Source organism: Mustelus asterias, chromosome 14 (genome assembly GCF_964213995.1).
Source record: "Mustelus asterias chromosome 14, sMusAst1.hap1.1, whole genome shotgun sequence".
In the NCBI taxonomy this organism is placed as follows: Eukaryota; Metazoa; Chordata; class Chondrichthyes; order Carcharhiniformes; family Triakidae; genus Mustelus; species Mustelus asterias.
The window spans coordinates 62,023,415-62,043,990 of NC_135814.1; the positions used below are offsets into that span (position 1 = coordinate 62,023,415).

The 20,576-nt window shown below is 61.6% G+C and overlaps 1 protein-coding gene across 3 annotated transcripts in view; it reads left to right on the plus strand.

The window, feature by feature from the left end:
- Positions 1 to 20,576, plus strand: part of itga4 (integrin alpha 4) — a 162,476-nt gene that overhangs the window by 58,688 nt on the left and 83,212 nt on the right. For all 3 annotated transcript variants that reach the window (XM_078228518.1, XM_078228515.1, XM_078228516.1), the window contains one exon: positions 11,111 to 11,265. In XM_078228518.1, coding sequence (XP_078084644.1) covers positions 11,111 to 11,265 — 155 coding nt within the window. The remainder of the gene's footprint in view (positions 1 to 11,110; positions 11,266 to 20,576) is intronic.

Here is a 20,576-nt window from a genome sequence, read left to right on the forward strand (position 1 = left end):
TGCTAAATTTCCCCTTAGTGTCCCACAATGTGTAGGTTAGATGGATTAACCTTGGGACATTTGTTGGAGTTAAGGGGATAGGGTGGGGGAGAGGGCCTGGGGGAGATGCTCTCTCAGAGAGTCAGTGCAGTCTTGATGGGCCGAATGGCCTCTTCTGCACTGTAGGATTCTATAATTCCTCAAACCATTCTATGATAAAATATTATAATTATTAAAAAAGAGGGAGTAAGAACATAAGAACATAAGAACATAAGAAATAGGAGCAGGAGTAGGCCATCTAGCCCCTCGAGCCTGCCCCGCCATTCAATAAGATCATGGCTGATCTGACGTGGATCAGTACCACTTACCCGCCTGATCCCCATAACCCTTAATTCCCTTACCGATCAGGAATCCATCCATCCGCGCTTTAAACATATTCAGCGAGGTAGCCTCCACCACCTCAGTGGGCAGAGAATTCCAGAGATTCACCACCCTCTGGGAGAAGAAGTTCCTCCTCAACTCTGTCTTAAACCGACCCCCCTTTATTTTGAGGCTGTGTCCTCTAGTTTTAACTTCCTTACTAAGTGGAAAGAATCTCTCCGCCTCCACCCTATCCAGCCCCCGCATTATCTTATAAGTCTCCATAAGATCCCCCCTCATCCTTCTAAACTCCAACGAGTACAAACCCAATCTCCTCAGCCTCTCCTCATAATCCAAACCCCTCATCTCCGGTATCAACCTGGTGAACCTTCTCTGCACTCCCTCCAAAGCCAATATATCCTTCCTCATATAAGGGGACCAATACTGCACACAGTATTCCAGCTGCGGCCTCACCAATGCCCTGTACAGGTGCATCAAGACATCCCTGCTTTTATGTTCTATCCCCCTCGCAATATAGGCCAACATCCCATTTGCCTTCTTGATCACCTGTTGTACCTGCAGACTGGGCTTTTGCGTCTCATGCACAAGGACCCCCAGGTCCCTTTGCACGGTAGCATGTTTTAATTTGTTTCCATTGAGATAGTAATCCCATTTGTTATTATTTCCTCCAAAGTGTATAACCTCGCATTTCTCAACGTTATACTCCATTTGCCATATCCTCGCCCACTCACTCAGCCTGTCCAAATCTCTCTGCAGATCTTCTCCGTCCTCCACACGATTCACTTTTCCACTTATCTTTGTGTCGTCTGCAAACTTCGTTACCCTACACTCCGTCCCCTCCTCCAGATCATCTATATAAATGGTAAACAGTTGCGGCCCGAGTACCGATCCCTGCGGCACGCCACTAGTTACCTTCCTCCAACCGGAAAAACACCCATTTATTCCGACTCTTTGCTTCCTGTCGGATAGCCAGTCCCCAATCCACTTTAACACACTACCCCCAACTCCGTGTGCCCTAATCTTCTTCAGCAGCCTTTTATGGGGCACCTTATCAAACGCCTTTTGGAAATCCAAAAACACCGCATCCACCGGTTCTCCTCCATCAACCGCCCTAGTCACATCTTCATATGAAAAGAAACTGGCAGCAAACATAAAAGAGAATCCCTAAGCTTTTATTATGTTTATAAATAGTAAAAGGGTGGTGAAGGAGGAGTCGGGTCAGTTAGGGACAAAAAAGGGGATTTACACACGGAGGCCGAGGTTTCAAATGAATACTTTGCATCTGTATTCACCAAGGGAGAAGATGCTACCCCGGGCACAGTGAAAGAGGAGGTAATTAATACATTATAAGGATTTAGAATTGATCAGGAGGAGGTATGCAATGACTTCAATCAGGCCATTGAGGTTGACCTATTGGAGTATGAACTCCCTGATTAAGGATCCAATTGATGGGCCAATCAGGGAGTCTTTGTCTTGTACGTAAAGGTGAGTGTCAGTTCCTCTGACACCCCTGGAGGTAGACTGCCAACTACTAACACTCTGTGTACTGCTGTTAGGGTGTTTAAATAAAGGGATTTTGGAGAAGGGACTTCTGCCTCCGAAACTTATAACAAGGTTGAGATAGGCTGTTGGTATTTAAAGTAGATAAAGAATAAGAACCAGATGAGAAACATTCAGTGATGCTGAGTGAAGTGAACGTGCAAATTGTGGAGGCACTGGCCATACCTTTCCAGTCTTCCATAGACTCGGGTGGTTCCAGAAGACCCATGTTATACCCATGTTCAAAGAATGGTGTAAAGATAAATTTAGCTACTATAGACTAGTCAGTTTAACGCTGGTGATGGGGAAACTTCTAGAAACAAAAAATCAGGGCAAACAAATCCCGGCTAACTGAGAAAAAAACAGCATGGATTTGTTAGGGAAAATGGTGAGATGATTGATGTGAGGAAATGCTGTTGATGTAGAGTACATACATTTCCAGAAGGCCTTTGATGCAGTGCCCCACAACAGACTGGTAAGCAAAGTTATAGCTCACAGAATAAAAGGGACAGTGGCAACATGGATAAGAAATGAGCAGAGTGACAGGAAAGAGAGGTTAGTGGTTAATGGATGCTTTTCAGGCCAGAGGAAGGTTTGTAGTGGAGTTCATCAGGGGTCACTTTTGGGACCCTTTCTCGTCTTTAATAATGACCTCAACCTTGGTGTACAGGGCACAGTTTCAAAATTTGCTGATGATATGAAACTTGGAAGCGTTGGGAACTGAGAGCAGGATAGTGCGGAAATTCGAAAGGATATCGACAAGTTGGTGGAATGGATAGACAGGTGGCAGATGAAGTTCAATGTGAAGAAATGTGAAGTGATTAATTTTGCTCGGGAGAATATGGGCAGGCAATATAAAATGAAGGGTAGAATTCTCAAGATGGTGCAGGAGCAGAGAGGCCTTGGTGTATATGTACATAAATTGCTGAAGGTGGCAGGACAGGTTGGGAGTGTGATTAATAAAGCATACAGTAACCTAGACTTTGTTAATAGGGCACAGAGTAGAAGAGCAAGGTGGCTATGTGGTATAAAATGCTAGTTCAGCTTCAAGATGGGATATTTCATTCAGTTCTGGGCACCGCACTTTAAGAAAGATCTGAAGGTGTTGGAGAGAGTGCAGAAAAGATTCACAAGAATGGTTCCATGGATCCGGAACTTCAGTTATGAAGCTAGATTGGAAAAGTTAGAGCTGCTTTCCTTGGATAAGGGAAGGTTGAGAAGAGATTTGATCGAGGTGTTCAAAATCATGAGCGATCTAGACAGAGCGGATAGGGAAGAACTGTTCCCACACATGAAAGGATTGAGAATGAGAGGACACAGATTAAAAATAATTGGCAAAAGAAGGAGAAGCAACATGAGGAAAACATTTTTAATGCAGCGGGTGGTTAAAATCTGGAATGCACTGCCTTGAGCATGTGGCAGAGCTAAGTTCAATCGCGGCATTCAGAAGGGAATTAGACTTATCTGAAAATGAAGTGTGTACAGGGTTGCTGGGAGAAGGCTGAAGAATGGCAGCAGATGAATTAATTATTTGAGAGCTGGTGCAGACACGATGGGCCAAATGGCCTCCTTCTGCACCATAACAATTCTGTGGTTCTATTATTCCACATCAAGCTCTTTATAAATGCTTCATAAACCGCATGAAAATACAAATGGATTGCTTGAAATAAATAAATTATATATTTAATTCTTGACTATTTAAAATTTTGAAAATGTGATTTCATAATAATAAGCTCCATACCCCTTGAGCCAAAATGGTGAAATACTTCAATATTCTTGTTTAATATTTAATAAAATTCGATGTTTTGGTATTGTTGAAGCAGTGACAATTTTCTTTAAATGTTGAAAAGCTTTCAGAATGGCCCAGCAAACATAGCTTAAATAATTGTAAATCAAATTCTGTGAAAAACAGAGGGTGAGCTTGCACAAATCAAATCATTACAAAGAATTATAATGTTTAGAATTTGAGCACCATGGTTTTCAAACTGGTGAATTAGTTCAATGCAGTGTTAGGTCAAACAACAAAACAAAAGCAAGCAAAGGCACTCGCTACAATATTTTTTTTCAGTTTTTCATGAGAATCGTGCAGACTATTTAAGTGGTGCAAAGTGATGTCATTCAATACTGCATCTGTTTGCAATTTGCAGAACTTGCAAGAGCTCTCTGATAGGCTAAAAAAACATTTGGGTGCGATTCTTACCGGCCGTTCCCCGCCACGCTCCTGTTGCAGCGAGGTCGGAGAATTTGGTGCCCAGCCAAATCTCCATTCACTGCAGCGGGATGGGAAAATCCTGCCGGCATGAATGGTGGCAACATTCCGGCCTTTAAATTTGCCAATACGGCCCAGCACAATCAAAAGGCTTGAACGTTCCATAATTGTACTGTTCTGAAGTTGACAACGACTGACAAAATAATATTACGTGGATAAAACTGTCGACTGCTATTAATGAGGTCAGATTTCATTTCTTTATGCATCTAACTTACTCTTAATCAGATATGAACAACACTCAGATTATCATAGATTTGGATATAGCGGACAAGTATCTGAAATTAAGTTAATTATTGAAATGGTAATTATTTATTTTATTGGACTAAATGATGGCAGTGAGTATACTGTTCTGTGCTCTCATTATTGAGGAAAACAAAAGGAATATGTTTTATCACGCGTGTAGCACACTGCGTCCTGTATCAGATGTCATCTGACATGTGCACCAGGAACACCTGGAAATTGCAAATGATTCAGTTGAACTAATTAAATGTGTGGGGACAGTCAAGTTGCACCATGACTATGGGAACAAACAATAGAAGTAAGATAATATTACACTAGCTGCATGTTGCTGCCCTGATTAATTCACTCTGCCAAGTACACAGGTTTTTCATTATAAAATCAAACTGAGTTTGTACTGGATTAATATGGCCGGGCTACAGCGTAACCTGGTTATAGTTGGAGTGACATTGATCTAACCTTTATCATCTCATTAACTGGGATTTCTAATATTCAAACTAAGGAACCAAATAAAGCATAAAAATGCGCAATAGCTTATCCTTTGTACATCTGTGATTTTCGATGTCTTTAGTTTGAGATTTTACTCGATAGCCTCTCTAGCTGAAGTCTGGCTTTAAGTTACATAACCTTTCATTTTGTGAGTTTAATTCGGATTGTGCAGTCTGAGTGTGGGCAGTGTGTCTAATTTCTCAACGCACTGGAGCCATTCGAACAGCCGCACCCATAAAACCTCCTTTAGCTTTTAAGGTTTTACGAAATTTTAAGCAAAGCGACAGGGCAACTTTGCGAATCTTTGAGTAACAGTTAGATGTTTTGTTGCAGCCGACCTCGCTGTGTGAGAAAGATTGAAATGACAATGTGACAAATATTATTTATATATAGATATATATATATAATTACACTCCTGTTTGCAGCTCCTGTTTGGTGTTCTGTAAATTTTAGAAAATATATGATGGGCCAAAACTCCCATGGATTGGGCAATCACGGTCTAGTTGCCCACTCTGGACTCTTTTACTTACCTTTCGTTGTGGTCTGCACATTTCTCACCAAATCTTCCAACTCAGATGTGGTGCAAAAAGTGCAGGCAGTGGGTTATCCAGGCTTTCAATGCAGGGCAGTGGGTTATCCAGGCTTTCAATGCAGGACAGTGGGTTATCCAGGCTTTCAATGCAGGGCAGTGGGTTATCCAGGCTTTCAATGCAGGGCAGTGGGTTATCCAGGCTTTTAGTACATAGCTTCAGGTGGAAGTGAAGCACTGTCCCGTTTTTATGGCAGTGGCTGCTATAACAAATTGCTCTTCTGGCATTGATTTCCTCACTAGCCAACACTTAGAATTCATAGAACTTACTAATGTTCAAAATGCAGTTTTTTTAAATTCATTCATGGGACATGGACATTGCCGGCTGACCAGCATTTATTGCCCATCCCTAGTTGCCTGAGGGCAGTTGAGAATCAACCACATTGCTGTGGCTCTGGAGTTACATGTAGGCCAGACCGGGTAAGGACACCAGATTTCCTTCCCTAAAGGGCATTTAGTGAACCAGATGGGGTTTTCCAACAATTGACAATGGTTTCATGGTCATCACTGGATTCTTAATTCCAGATATTTTTTATTGAATTCAAATTTCATCAGCTGCCGCAGCAGGATTTGAACCCAGGTCCCCACAACATTAGCTGAGTTCCTGGATTAGTAGTCTAGCGATAATACCACAAGGCCATCAGCTGAATTTAGCGGTGTTAGCCAATTCAATGAAGTCACGCTAAGTTATTTACGACTGCTGCTCTCTGAAAAGAATTGATTTAATGGGATGTGGGTGTTGCTGGCTCGGCCAGTATTTTTATTGCCCATCCCTAATTGCCCTTGAGAAGGTGGTGATGAGCTGCCTTCTTGAACCGCTGCAAACCTTGTGATATAGGTATACCCACAATGCTTTATAAGGGAGTCCCAGGGTTTTGACCCAGTGACAGTGAAGGAACAGCGATATATTTCCAAGTCAGGATGGTGAGTGACTCAGAGGAGAACTTGCAGCTGGTGGTGTTCCCATGTGTCTGCTGTCCTTGTCCTTCTGGTAGTGGTTGTAGATTTGGAAGGTGTCGTCAAAGGCAAGAGTTGCTTGACACCATCAGCACAAAGCTTTATTGGCACCCCATTCCACTACATTCAGCATTTCTCCTTCCACACGAATGTGTGCCAATAAAGCAGGCTACTTTGTGCTGGATGGTATTAAGCTTTTTGAGTGTTGTTGGAGCTGCACTCAACTGGCAAGTGGAGAATATTCCATCAAATTCCTGACTTGTATTTTGTGGATGGTGGACAGTGTGGTAAACCACTGTTAGCTTATTACCTGTATATGTGACATGCCTGGACACATCTCTGCCGGCCTTACCCGAGACTCCTCCCCCCCCCGGTCCAGGTATAAAGGCGACTGCTCCCCACCCCCCTGCCTCAGTCTGGACCAGTTCATCGGCATGGGTGTACTCCAAGTCTTTTGCTAATAAAAGCCTATTTGTTCTTGCATACAAACTAGCCTTTGCTCGATTGACGGTGCATCAGACAGGCTTTGGGGAGTTAGGAGGTGAGTTACTCTCCACAGGATTCCTAGCCTCTGACCTGCTTTTTTTAACCACTGTATTTATATGGCTGCTCCAGTTCAGTTTCTGATCAACAGTGACTCCCAGGATGTTGATAGTGGGAGATTCAGTGATGGTAATGTCAAGAGGAGATAGTTGGATTCTCTCATGTTGGAGTTGGTCACTTATGTGTGATGAATATAACTTGTTACCTGTCAGTCCAAGCCTGAATATTCTCCAGGTCTTGCTGCATTTGGAAATGGACTGCTTCAGTATCCGAGGAGTCGCAAATGATGCAGAACATTGTGCATTCATCAGTGAACATCGCCACTAGAATGAAATGGAAGGAAGGTCATTGACGGAGCAGCTGAAGACGGCTGGGCCTAGGACATCGCCCCAAGAAACTGCAGTGATGTCCTGGAGCTGAGACGGTTCACTACACTGCTGCTCTAAAACTCCGGTGTAATAATAGAAAACATCAGGGTCCGAAACTCAGTGAAACCACACTGGCGTGGTAGCGTGGTGCTTCAACTACCGGACTAGTAATCCAGCAGCCTGGCCAATAATTCAGAGAATGAGAATTCAGATTCCAACATGACAGTTTGTAAAAATATTTGGAAATAAAAAGCTAGTCTCAGTAAGAGAGACTGTTGAAGCTATTGAGTTTTGGAAAAATCCAACTTGTTTTCTAGTGAACTTCAGGTGAAAGAAATGTGCTGTCATAACCTGGTCCAGTCACATTCCAATATGGCTGACTCTCCATTGCTCTCTGAAATGGGCTGGTGAATTTTATTTAGTGAGACATGATTGTGGAAGCATCTTCACAACAGAGTTGGAATGATGTAAGAGGGCAGCCACTGACCATCATCTCAGAGCCACTGGGGATAAATACTACCACCTGGCCTTGCTAATAATGCAATGATGACATGTGACCCAGAAGCAATACCATGAGGGAAATGTGTAATTGCTTTAAAATGCCTGTGAAATCTGTAATTATTTATCAGAATGTTTAGAAAGGATGGTCCAATCGGTTGTAAAGGGATCAATTGCAATTTTCTTAGATAATAAGATCAGTACGAAATAGTGTCTGTGGCTGGCAGATGCGAAGGAGGGCTGTAAGCAGAGGAGCTGGAGGAAGGGGGCAATCAGCTCACAGATAGAGACACAAAGAGAAAGAAGCCTGAGGCAGAAAGAGGAATGCAGGACGTTTGGGAGGGAAAGAAGCAAATCTCTCGGGGAAAGATTATTTTTTTCTGAAATGGAGAAAGGGGGGCGATTCTCCCAAAAGTGCTGAATTGGCAGGAAAACTGTTCTAAATCCCGACTGTTTTCTCAGTTCAGCTTCTCACCTGAATCTCCCCACTCTGTGCACTGCAGAGGTCCCAGGAGCAGCCAGGAGCTCTGGGTGATGCTGTGTGAACTGACCAAAGGAGGTCTAAAACCTGGAAAGCTGTGAGAATAGGTTGGAGACACTAAAAGGATGGTCAAAGTGTGAACTAGGGTGTTATTGGTTGTCACTGCTGTGACCCAAGGGAGTTGGGGATGGTTGAAGTGTGCCATGCTTATGATGATCATAGCCATGAAAATCAAAAGAGAAATGTGTTGTTGGGTAGGTTAATAACGAACAGTATAAAAGTTTAAAGTTTATTTATTAGTAGACTTACATTAACACTGCAATGAAGTTACTGCAAAAATCCCCAAATCACCAACTCCGGCGCCTGTTCGGGTACGCTGAGGGAGAATTTAGCGCGGCCAATGCACCTAACCAGCACGTCTTTCGAACTGTGGGAGGAAACCAGTGCACCCGGAGGAAACCCACGCAGAAACGGGGAGAACGTGCAGACTCCACACAGACAGTGACCTAAGTCCGGAATCGAACCTGGGTCCCTGACGCTGTGAGGCAGCAGTGCTAACTACTGTGTAGCTATGTAGTGGCCCATTTATGCAGGGGATAATGTGAATTTGTATAAGACGTATTCTTCTTGTGTTGAAATTTTTAAATAAAATTCACCTTTTTGCATCTGATAGTATCTGAAATAAAACAGTTGCATTTCATGATGTGAATTTGATCTTAGCTGTCTTGAGCATGAAAAGATATTGAGATAAAAGAGCTGATTGAAGTTGAGAAAACCAGCGTACACTTGGTCGGGGGGGGGTGGCGGGGGGGGTTTTGGTACACACATTTCCTGTTTTCAATATGTTATTATGCTTGTAGAATCAGGCTTTATTTTTGTCCAAACGTGAAGAAAATCTTAAACAGCACTTTATATTTTGAAAGTAAATTTCTTGCAAACTGAGTAGTATTATGTTTCCGGATGTCATTTGAGTATTTGTCAAAGGAATATTATATATTATTTTTGTCTGCCAAATAAGAAGAATTTTTTGGTGTTATTGTGTTAAAAATAGTCCAATTGGGGATTTGTGCTTTTGTCACACTGGCCTGGGTGACTGAGGAGTCCAGCCATTGAAGTCCAGTCACTGTATCTTGTTTAAAGTGGCCTGCTAAATATTGTAACTCGGCACATTTCCTGTTATATCAAGGTGGCAAATCTCCACCATCCCCTTAAACAATACAAAACCCATCTGCCGGAATTCTACCCCCCCCCCCCCCCCACCCGCCACGGAATTGGAGCGGGCGAGGGGCGGACAATGGAAATATCCATTGATCTCGGGCGGGAATTTCCGGTCTCGCTCGAGCGCCCATCATGTTTCTCTTGGGCTCTGAAGAGGAGTCATTTGGACTGGAAACACTAATTCTGTTTCTCTCTCCACGGATGCTCCCAAAGCTGCTGAGTTTCTCCAGCATTTTCTGTTTTTAGTTCAGAGTTCCAGCACCCACAGTATTTTGCTTTTATCTTATAAATCCTCGTGCCCAGCATGGAACTTTGACCAGTAGCTGTGTATATTGGGAATTCTACGATGCGGATGAGTAGTTTCCATTAGATATTTTGGTCCATGGTGGATGGTAAATTCAATGCTGTCCACTGAGCTACATGCTTGAAAACCCGATGTGCATTCCTGGTGAAGGAGTTCTTGTATAAGGATAAAATCACACCTTTTGTGCTTTTGCTGCTGCTGTTCCCATAAAATTACAATAAGGTATGCTAGAAGAGTGGTTCCCAACCTTTTACATATCACGGCACACCTCTATACTAGAAAACAATTTTGAGGTATGCCTCCTATTTTCTCTGTCTTCTTCACTTCCTTGGAACTTTGTTTTTAACTTCTCCCTGTCTTCTCGCCTGTTTTTTATTTAAACCTCCCTCGGTCTCTCTCGCTTCTCCCAGGGTTTTTGCTCCCTTTTTGAGTTTTTGCTTTTTGTGCGGACGCATGGGGCCTTTGTCTTCAGCCCCAAGGACAGGGAATGATGCACATAGGCCTGGCCAACGTCAATAATCTAAACCACGCACGTGCAGCTCTTTCCCAGCCGGCGCATGCACGGACGGCCTGAGATTCATCAGGTCTTGCTCAGCTCCAGAGCTGAAGACAAAGGTTAGTTTTAGTTTCTTTACAAAAGACTTGAGGGTTGGGGGGGGGGGATGGTTCTTGTGTGCCGTGGCAATCTTGCAAAAAATGTTGCAGTGCTCAGGTATGTGAAACAAAGTTTGAAGCAACATTTGACGTCTATACAAAGACTTTGATGTATTTTGTAGAATTTACTTTGCAGCACTCCACTCTGCTGACAGTTCACTTCAAGGCACAGAGTATAGTCTTGTCAGCTTTTTTTAATAGCAAGGAAAAAATTAAACTATTAAGTATGCCTCATTGGATTGAGAGGATGTCTTAATAATGAAGTGTATTTTATTATGACGGAGACTGTGGGTAAAATATTGAACAATAATATTTGCTGCCTGCAAGTGGTTTGCTTTCTAAATCAAAGGTCTGATCCCACAAAGTTCAACAGGGCAAGATGTGTAGAGTTTGTACAAATAACCAGGAGAGAAAGGAGCTGGATAGTTCAAGTTCTAGCTCCTTATTGAAGTGCCATCTTGTGGGAGATTTTGGAGCTCTGTCAGTTCTGAATGTACAGATTAGCGTGCACAGCTCCTATCAGGTTGCATGGTTCGGGACTTGTTCCAGAGCGACAGCCCAAACTGTCTGTTAACAAAAATCCTTTCTATCTCCTGTCTTTCAGTGTTGCTCTACAACATAAGTACCGACGTCAACAGAAGAGAAGGTTTTCCTCCCAGATTCCATTTAATATCTGATGGCAGCTTGAATAATAGTTTGGGACAGATTGCAGTATATCACAGTATTATTAAGTGTAACACTCATCAAGCATTCATGAAGGTAAGCTGAATCATTTCTACTCTTTAACTTCCCGGGTTGTAATTATACATGGAGCAAGCAAATCTAATAAATAATAAGGACTTTTCTAACATGTTTTATATGGCTGTGGAATTTCCCTGTCGCCCCCTCATCCACTCGCCCGCCCCCTCACCCACTCGCCCGTCCCCTCACCCATTCGCCCGCCCCCTCACCCACTCGCCCGCCCCCTCACCCGCTCGCCCGCCCCCTCACCCGCTCGCCCGCCCCCTCACCCGCTCGCCCGCCCCCTCACACCCTCGCCCGCCCCCTCACCCGCTCGCCCGCCCCCTCACCCATTCGCCCGCCCCCTCACCCATTCGCCCGCCCCCTCACCCGCTCGCCCGCCCCCTCACCCGCTCGCCCGCCTCTCACCCGCCCCCTCACCCGCTCGCCCGCCCCCTCACCTGCTCGCCCGCCCCCCTCACCCGCTCGCCGCCCCCCTCACCCGCTCGCCGCCCCCCTCACCCGCTCGCCGCCCCCCTCACCCGCTCGCCGCCCCACTCACCCGCTCGCCGCCCCCTCACCCGCTCGCCCGCCCCCTCACCCCCTCGCCCGCCCCCTCACCCCCTCGCCCGCCCCCTCACCCGCTCGCCCGCCCCCTCACCCATTCGCCCGCCCCCTCACCCATTCGCCCGCCTGCCCCCTCACCCGCTCGCCCGCCCTCTCACCCGCCCCCTCACCCGCTCGCCCGCCCCCTCACCCGCACGCCCGCCCCCCTCACACGCTCGCCGCCTCCCTCACCCGCTCGCCGCCCCCCTCACCCGCTCGCCGCCCCCCTCACCCGCTCGCCGCCCCACTCACCCGCTCGCCGCCCCCTCACCCGCTCGCCCGCCCCCTCGCCCGCTCGCCCGCCCCCTCGCCCGCCCCCTCGCCCGCGCGCCCGCGCGCCCGCCCCCTCGCCCGCTCGCCCGCCCCCTCGCCCGCTCGCCCGCCCCCTCGCCCGCTCGCCCGCCCCCTCGCCCGCTCGCCCGCCCCCTCGCCCGCTCGCCCGCCCCCTCACCCCCTCGCCCGCCCTCTCACCCGCTCGCCCGCCCCCTCACCCATTCGCCCGCCCCCTCACCCATTCGCCCGCCCCTCACCCGCTCGCCCGCCCCCTCACCCGCTCGCCCGCCCTCTCACCCGCCCCCTCACCCACTCGCCCGCCCCCTCACCCGCTCGCCCGCCCCCCTCACCCGCTCGCCGCCCCCCTCACCCGCTCGCCCGCCCCCTCACCCGCTCGCCCGCCCCCTCACCCCCTCGCCCGCCCCCTCGCCCGCCCCCTCACCCCCTCGCCCGCCCCCTCACCCCCTCGCCCGCCCCCTCACCCGCTCGCCCGCCCCCTCACCCATTCGCCCGCCCCCTCACCCATTCGCCCGCCCCCTCACCCGCTCGCCCGCCCCCTCACCCGCTCGCCCGCCCTCTCACCCGCCCCCTCACCCGCTCGCCCGCCCCCTCACCCGCTCGCCCGCCCCCCTCACCCGCTCGCCGCCCCCCTCACCCGCTCGCCCGCCCCCTCACCCGCTCGTCCGCCCCCCTCACCCGCTCACCGCCCCCCTCACCCGCTCGCCGCCCCCCTCACCCGCTCGCCGCCCCCCTCACCCGCTCGCCGCCCCCCTCACCCGCTCGCCGCCCCACTCACCCGCTCGCCGCCCCCTCACCCGCTCGCCCGCCCCCTCACCCGCTCGCCCGCCCCCTCACCCGCTCGCCCGCCCCCTCGCCCCCTCGCCTGCCCCCTCGCCCACGCGCCCGCCCCCTCGCCCGCTCGCCCACCCCCTCGCCCGCTCGCCCGCCCCCTCGCCCGCTCGCCCGCCCCCTCGCCCGCCCCCTCGCCCGCTCGCCCCCTCGCCCGCCCCCTCGCCCGCGCGCCCGCCCCCTCGCCCGCTCGCCCGCCCCCTCACCCGCTCGCCCGCCCCACTCACCCGCTCGCCGCCCCCTCACCCGCTCGCCCGCCCCCTCACCCATTCGCCCGGCCCCTCACCCGCTCGCCCGCCCCCTCACCCGCTCGCCCGCCCTCTCACCCGCCCCCTCACCCGCTCGCCCGCCCCCTCAACCGCACGCCCGCCCCCCTCACACGCTCGCCGCCTCCCTCACCCGCTCGCCGCCCCCCTCACCCGCTCGCCGCCCCCTCACCCGCTCGCCGCCCCACTCACCCGCTCGCCGCCCCCTCACCCGCTCGCCCGCCCCCTCGCCCGCTCGCCCGCCCCCTCGCCCGCCCCCTCGCCCGCGCGCCCGCGCGCCCGCCCCCTCGCCCACTCGCCCGCCCCCTCGCCCGCTCGCCCGCCCCCTCGCCCGCTCGCCCGCCCCCTCGCCCGCTCGCCCGCCCCCTCACCCGCTCGCCCGCCCCCTCACCCCCTCGCCCGCCCCCTCACCCACTCGCCCGCCCCCTCACCCATTCGCCCGCCCCCTCACCCATTCGCCCGCCCCCTCACCCGCTCGCCCGCCCCCTCACCCGCTCGCCCGCCCTCTCACCCGCCCCCTCACCCGCTCGCCCGCCCCCTCACACCCTCGCCCGCCCCCTCACCCGCTCGCCCGCCCCCTCACCCATTCGCCCGCCCCCTCACCCATTCGCCCGCCCCCTCACCCGCTCGCCCGCCCCCTCACCCGCTCGCCCGCCTCTCACCCGCCCCCTCACCCGCTCGCCCGCCCCCTCACCCGCTCGCCCGCCCCCCTCACCCGCTCGCCGCCTTCCTCACCCGCTCGCCGCCCCCCTCACCCGCTCGCCGCCCCCCTCACCCGCTCGCCGCCCCCCTCACCCGCTCGCCGCCCCACTCACCCGCTCGCCGCCCCCTCACCCACTCGCCCGCCCCCTCACCCCCTTGCCCGCCCCCTCACCCCCTCGCCCGCCCCTCACCCGCTCGCCCGCCCCCTCACCCATTCGCCCGCCCCCTCACCCATTCGCCCGCCCCCTCACCCGCTCGCCCGCCCCCTCACCCGCTCGCCCGCCCTCTCACCCGCCCCCTCACCCGCTCGCCCGCCCCCTCACCCGCACGCCCGCCCCCCTCACACGCTCGCCGCCACCCTCACCCGCTCGCCGCCCCCTCACCCGCTCGCCCGCCCCCTCGCCCGCTCGCCCGCCCCCTCGCCCGCCCCCTCGCCCGCGCGCCCGCGCGCCCACCCCCTCGCCCGCTCGCCCGCCCCCTCGCCCGCTCGCCCGCCCCCTCGCCCGCTCGCCCGCCCCCTCGCCCGCTCGCCCGCCCCCTCACCCGCTCGCCCGCCCCCTCAGCCCCTCGCCCGCCCTCTCACCCGCTCGCCCGCCCCCTCACCCATTCGCCCGCCCCCTCACCCATTCGCCCGCCCCCTCACCCATTCGCCCGCCCCCTCACCCGCTCGCCCGCCCCCTCACCCGCTCGCCCGCCCTCTCACCCGCCCCCTCACCCGCTCGCCCGCCCCCTCACCCGCTCGCCCGCCCCCCCTCACCCGCTCGCCGCCCCCCTCACCCGCTCGCCCGCCCCCTCACCCGCTCGTCCGCCCCCCTCACCCGCTCGCCGCCCCCCTCACCCGCTCGCCGCCCCCCTCACCCGCTCGCCGCCCCCCTCACCCGCTCGCCGCCCCCCTCACCCGCTCGCCGCCCCCCTCACCCGCTCGCCGCCCCACTCACCCGCTCGCCGCCCCCTCACCCGCTCGCCCGCCCCCTCACCCGCTCGCCCGCCCCCTCACCCGCTCGCCCGCCCCCTCGCCCCCCTCGCCCGCCCCCTCGCCCGCGCGCCCGCCCCCTCGCCCGCTCGCCCGCCCCCTCGCCCGCTCGCCCGCCCCCTCGCCCGCTCGCCCGCCCCCTCGCCCGCCCCCTCGCCCGCTCACCCCCTCGCCCGCCCCCTCGCCCGCGCGCCCGCCCCCTCGCCCGCCCCCTCACCCGCTCGCCCGCCCCACTCACCCGCTCGCCGCCCCCTCACCCGCTCGCCCGCCCCCTCACCCATTCGCCCGCCCCCTCACCGCTCGCCCGCCCCCTCACCCGCTCGCCCGCCCTCTCACCCGCCCCCTCACCCGCTCGCCCGCCCCCTCACCCGCACGCCCGCCCCCCTCACACGCTCGCCGCCTCCCTCACCCGCTCGCCGCCCCCCTCACCCGCTCGCCGCCCCCCTCACCCGCTCGCCGCCCCACTCACCCGCTCGCCGCCCCTCACCCGCTCGCCCGCCCCCTCGCCCGCTCGCCCGCCCCCTCGCCCGCTCGCCCGCCACCTCGCCCGCCCCCTCGCCCGCGCGCCCGCGCGCCCGCCCCCTCGCCCGCTCGCCCACCCCTCGCCCGCTCGCCCGCCCCCTCGCCCGCTCGGCCCGCCCCCTCGCCGCTCGCCCGCCCCCTCACCCGCTCGCCCGCCCCCTCACCCCCCTCGCCCGCCCTCTCACCCGCTCGCCCGCCCCCTCACCCATTCGCCCGCCCCCTCACCCATTCGCCCGCCCCCTCACCCGCTCGCCCGCCCCCTCACCCGCTCGCCCGCCCTCTCACCCGCCCCCTCACCCGCTCGCCCGCCCCCTCACCCGCTCGCCCGCCCCCTCACCCGCTCGCCGCCCCCCTCACCCGCTCGCCCGCCCCTCACCCGCTCGTCCGCCCCCTCACCCGCTCGCCGCCCCCCTCACCCGCTCGCCGCCCCCCTCACCCGCTCGCCGCCCCCCTCACCCGCTCGCCGCCCCCCTCACCCGCTCGCCGCCCCCCTCACCCGCTCCGCCGCCCCACTCACCCGCTCGCCGCCCCCTCACCCGGCTCGCCCGCCCCCTCACCCGCTCGCCGCCCCCTCACCCGCTCGCCCGCCCCCTCGCCCCCTCGCCCGCCCCCTCGCCCGCGCGCCCGCCCCCTCGCCCGCCACCTCGCCCGCTCGCCCGCCCCCTCGCCCGCCCCCTCGCCCGCCCCCTCGCCCGCTCGCCCCCTCGCCCGCCCCCTCGCCCGCGCGCCCGCCCCCTCGCCCGCTCGCCCGCCCCCTCGCCCGCTCGCCCGCCCCCTCGCCCGCTCGCCCGCCCCCTCGCCCGCTCGCCCGCCCCCTCGCCCGCTCGCCCGCCCCGCTCGCCCGCCCCCTCGCCCGCTCGCCCGCCCCCCTCACCCGCTCGCCCGCCCCCCTCACCCGCTCGCCGCCCCCTCACCCGCTCGCCCGCCCCTCACCCGCTCGCCCGCCCCTCACCCGCTCGCCCGCCCCTCACCCGCTCGCCCGCCCCTTCACCCGCTCGCCCGCCCCCTCACCCGCTCGCCCGCCCCCTCACCCGCTCGCCCGGCCCCTCCCCCGCTCGCCCGCCCCCTCACCCGCTCGCCCGCCCCCTCGCCCGCCCCCTCGCCCGCCCCCTCGCCCACCCCCTCACCCGCCCCCTCACCCGCTCGCCCGCCCCCTCACCCGCTCGCCCGCCCCCTCACCCGCTCGCCCGCCCCCTCACCCGCTCGCCCGCCCCCTCACCCGCTCGCCCGCCCCCTCACCCGCTCGCCCGCCCCCTCACCCGCTCGCCGCCCCCTCACCCGCTCGCCCCCCCCTCACCCGCTCGCCCGCCCCCCTCACCCGCTCGCCCGCCCCCCTCACCCGCTCGCCCGCCCCCCTCACCCGCTCGCCCGCCCCCTCACCCGCTCGCCCGCCCCCTCCCCCGCTCGCCCGCCCCCTCCCCCGCTCGCCCGCCCCCTCCCCCGCTCGCCCGCCCCCTCCCCCGCTCGCCCGCCCCCTCTCCGGCTCGCCCGCCCCCTCACCCGCTCGCCCGCCCCCTCACCCGCTCGCCCGCCGCCTCACCCGCTCGCCCGCCCCCTCACCCGCTCGCCCGCCCCCTCACCCGCTCGCCCGCCCCCTCACCCGCTCGCCCGCCCCCGCACCCGCTCGCCCGCAAACGCCCGCCCGCCACCTCACCCGCCCGCCCGCCCTCACCCGCTCCCTCACCCGCTCGCCCGCCCCCTCACCCGCTCTCCCGCCCCCTCACCCGCTCGCCCGCCCCCTCACCCCCTCGCCCGCCCCCTCACCCGCTCGCCCGCCCCCTCACCCATTCGCCCGCCCCCTCACCCGCTCGCCCGCCCCCTCACCCATTCGCCCGCCCCCTCACCCATTCGCCCGCCCCCTCACCCGCTCGCCCGCCCCCTCACCCGCTCGCCCGCCCTCTCACCCGCCCCTTCACCCGCTCGCCCGCCCCCTCACCCGCTCGCCCGCCCCCCTCACCTGCTCGCCGCCTCTCTCACCCGCTCGCCCGCCCCCTCACCCGCTCGCCCGCCTCCCTCACCCGCTCGCCGCCCCCTCACCCGCTCGCCGCCCCCCTCACCCGCTCGCCGCCCCCCTCACCCGCTCGCCCGCCCCCTCACCCGCTCGCCCGCCCCCTCACCCGCTCGCCCGCCCCCTCACCCGCTCGCCCGCCCCCTCGCCCGCTCGCCCGCCCCCTCGCCCGCTCGCCCGCCCCCTCGCCCCCTCGCCTGCCCCCTCGCCCGCGCGCCCGCCCCCTCGCCCGCTCGCCCGCCTCCTCGCCCGCTCGCCCGCCCCCTCGCCCGCTCGCCCGCAGCCTCGCCCGCCCCCTCGCCCGCTCGCCCCCTCGCCCGCCCCCTCGCCCGCGCGCCCGCCCCCTCGCCCGCTCGCCCGCCCCCTCGCCCCTCGCCCGCCCCCTCGCCCGCCCCCTCGCCCGCTCGCCCGCCCCCTCGCCCGCCCCCTCGCCCGCTCGCCCGCCCGCCCCCTCACCCGCTCGCCCGCCCCCTCGCCCGCTCGCCCGCCCCCCTCACCCGCTCGCCCGCCCCCCTCACCCGCTCGCCCGCCCCCCTCACCCGCTCGCCCGCCCCCCTCACCCGCTCGCCCGCCCCCCTCACCCGCTCGCCCGCCCCCTCACCCGCTCGCCCGCCCCCTCACCCGCTCGCCCGCCCCCTCACCCGCTCGCCCGCCCCTTCACCCGCTCGCCCGCCCCCTCACCCGCTCGCCCGCCCCCTCACCCGCTCGCCCGGCCCCTCCCCCGCTCGCCCGCTCCCTCACCCGCTCGCCCGCCCCCTCGCCCACCCCCTCACCCGCTCGCCCGCCCCCTCACCCGCTCGCCCGCCCCCTCACCCGCTCGCCCGCCCCCTCACCCGCTCGCCCGCCCCCTCACCCGCTCGCCGCCCCCTCACCCGCTCGCCCCCCCTCACCCGCTCGCCCGCCCCCCTCACTCGCTCGCCCGCCCCTCCCCCGCTCGCCCGCCCCCTCCCCCGCTCGCCCGCCCCCTCCCCCGCTCGCCCGCCCCCTCCCCCGCTCGCCCGCCCCCTCCCCCGCTCGCCCGCCCCCTCCCCCGCTCGCCCCCTCCGGCTCGCCCGCCCCCTCACCCGCTCGCCCGCCCCCGCACCCGCTCGCCCGCCCCCGCACCCGCCCGCCCGCCCTCACCCGCACCCTCACCCGCTCGCCCGCCCCCTCACCAGCTCGCCCGCCCCCTCACCGCTCGCCCGCCCACTCACCCGCTCGCCCGCCCCCTCACCCGCTCGCCCGCCCCCTCACCCGCTCGCCCGCCCCCTCACCCGCTCGCCCGCCCCCTCACCCGCTCGCCCGCCCCCTCACCCGCTCGCCCGCCCCCCTCACCCGCCCCCCTCACCCGCTCGCCCGCCCCCCTCACCCGCTCGCCGCCCCCTCACCCCCTCGCCACCCGCCGCCCCCCTCACCCGCTCGCCCGCCCCCTCACCCGCTCGCCCGCCCCCTCACCCGCTCGCCCGCCCCCTCACCCGCTCGCCCGCCCCCTCACCCGCTCGCCCGCCCCCTCACCCGCTCGCCCGCCCCCTCACCCGCTCGCCCGCCCGCTCGCCCGCCCCCTCCCCCGCTCGCCCGCCCCCTCCCCCGCTCGCCCGCCCCCTCCCCCGCTCGCCCGCCCCCTCGCCCGCCCCCTCGCCCACCCCCTCACCCGCCCCCTCACCCGCTCGCCCGCCCCCTCACCCGCTCGCCCGCCCCCTCACCCGCTCGCCCGCCCCCTCACCCGCTCGCCCGCCCCCTCACCCGCTCGCCCGCCCCCTCACCCGCTCGCCCCCCCCTCACCCGCTCGCCCGCCCCCCTCACCCGCTCGCCCGCCCCCCTCACCCGCTCGCCCGCCCCCCTCACCCGCTCGCCCGCCCCCCTCACCCGCTCGCCCGCCCCCTCACCCGCTCGCCCGCCCCCTCCCCCGCCCCCTCCCCCGCTCGCCCGCCCCTCCCCCGCTCGCCCGCCCCCTCCCCGCTCGCCCGCCCCCTCCCCCGCTCGCCCGCCCCCTCCCCCGCTCGCCCGCCCCCTCTCCGGCTCGCCCGCCCCCTCACCCGCTCGCCCGCCCCCTCACCCGCTCGCCCGCCGCCTCACCCGCTCGCCCGCCCCCTCACCCGCTCGCCCGCCCCCTCACCCGCTCGCCCGCCCCCTCACCCGCTCGCCCGCCCCCGCACCCGCTCACCCGCCCCCGCACCCACCGCCCGCCACCTCACCCGCCCGCCCGCCCTCACCCGCTCCCTCACCCGCTCGCCCGCCCCCTCACCCGCTCTCCCGCCCCCTCACCCGCTCTCCCGCCCCCTCACCCGCTCGCCCGCCCCCTCACCCCCTCGCCCGCCCCCTCACCCGCTCGCCCGCCCCCTCACCCATTCGCCCGCCCCCTCACCCGCTCGCCCGCCCCCTCACCCATTCGCCCGCCCCCTCACCCATTCGCCCGCCCCCTCACCCGCTCGCCCGCCCCCTCACCCGCTCACCCGCCCTCTCACCCGCCCCTTCACCCGCTCGCCCGCCCCCTCACCCGCTCGCCCGCCCCCCTCACCCGCTCGCCGCCTCTCTCACCCGCTCGCCCGCCCCCTCACCCGCTCGCCCGCCTCCCTCACCCGCTCGCCGCCCCTCACCCGCTCGCCGCCCCCCTCACCCGCTCGCCGCCCCCCTCACCCGCTCGCCGCCCCCCTCACCCGCTCGCCCGCCCCCTCACCCGCTCGCCCGCCCCCTCACCCGCTCGCCCCCCCCCTCGCCCGCTCGCCCGCCCCCTCGCCCCCTCGCCTGCCCCCTCGCCCACGCGCCCGCCCCCTCGCCCGCTCGCCCGCCCCCTCGCCCGCTCGCCCGCCCCCTCGCCCGCTCGCCCGCCCCCTCACCCGCTCGCCCGCCCCCTCACCCGCTCGCCCCCCCTCACCCGCTCGCCCGCCCCCCTCACCCGCTCGCCCGCCCCCCTCACCCGCTCGCCCGCCCCCCTCACCCGCTCGCCCGCCCCCCTCACCCGCTCGCCCGCCCCCTCCCCCGCTCGCCCGCCCCCTCCCCCGCTCGCCCGCCCCCTCCCCCGCTCGCCCGCCCCCTCCCCCGCTCGCCCGCCCCCTCCCCCGCTCGCCCGCCCCCTCCCCCGCTCGCCCGCCCCCTCTCCGGCTCGCCCGCCCCCTCACCCGCTCGCCCGCCCCCTCACCCGCTCGCCCGCCGCCTCACCCGCTCGCCCGCC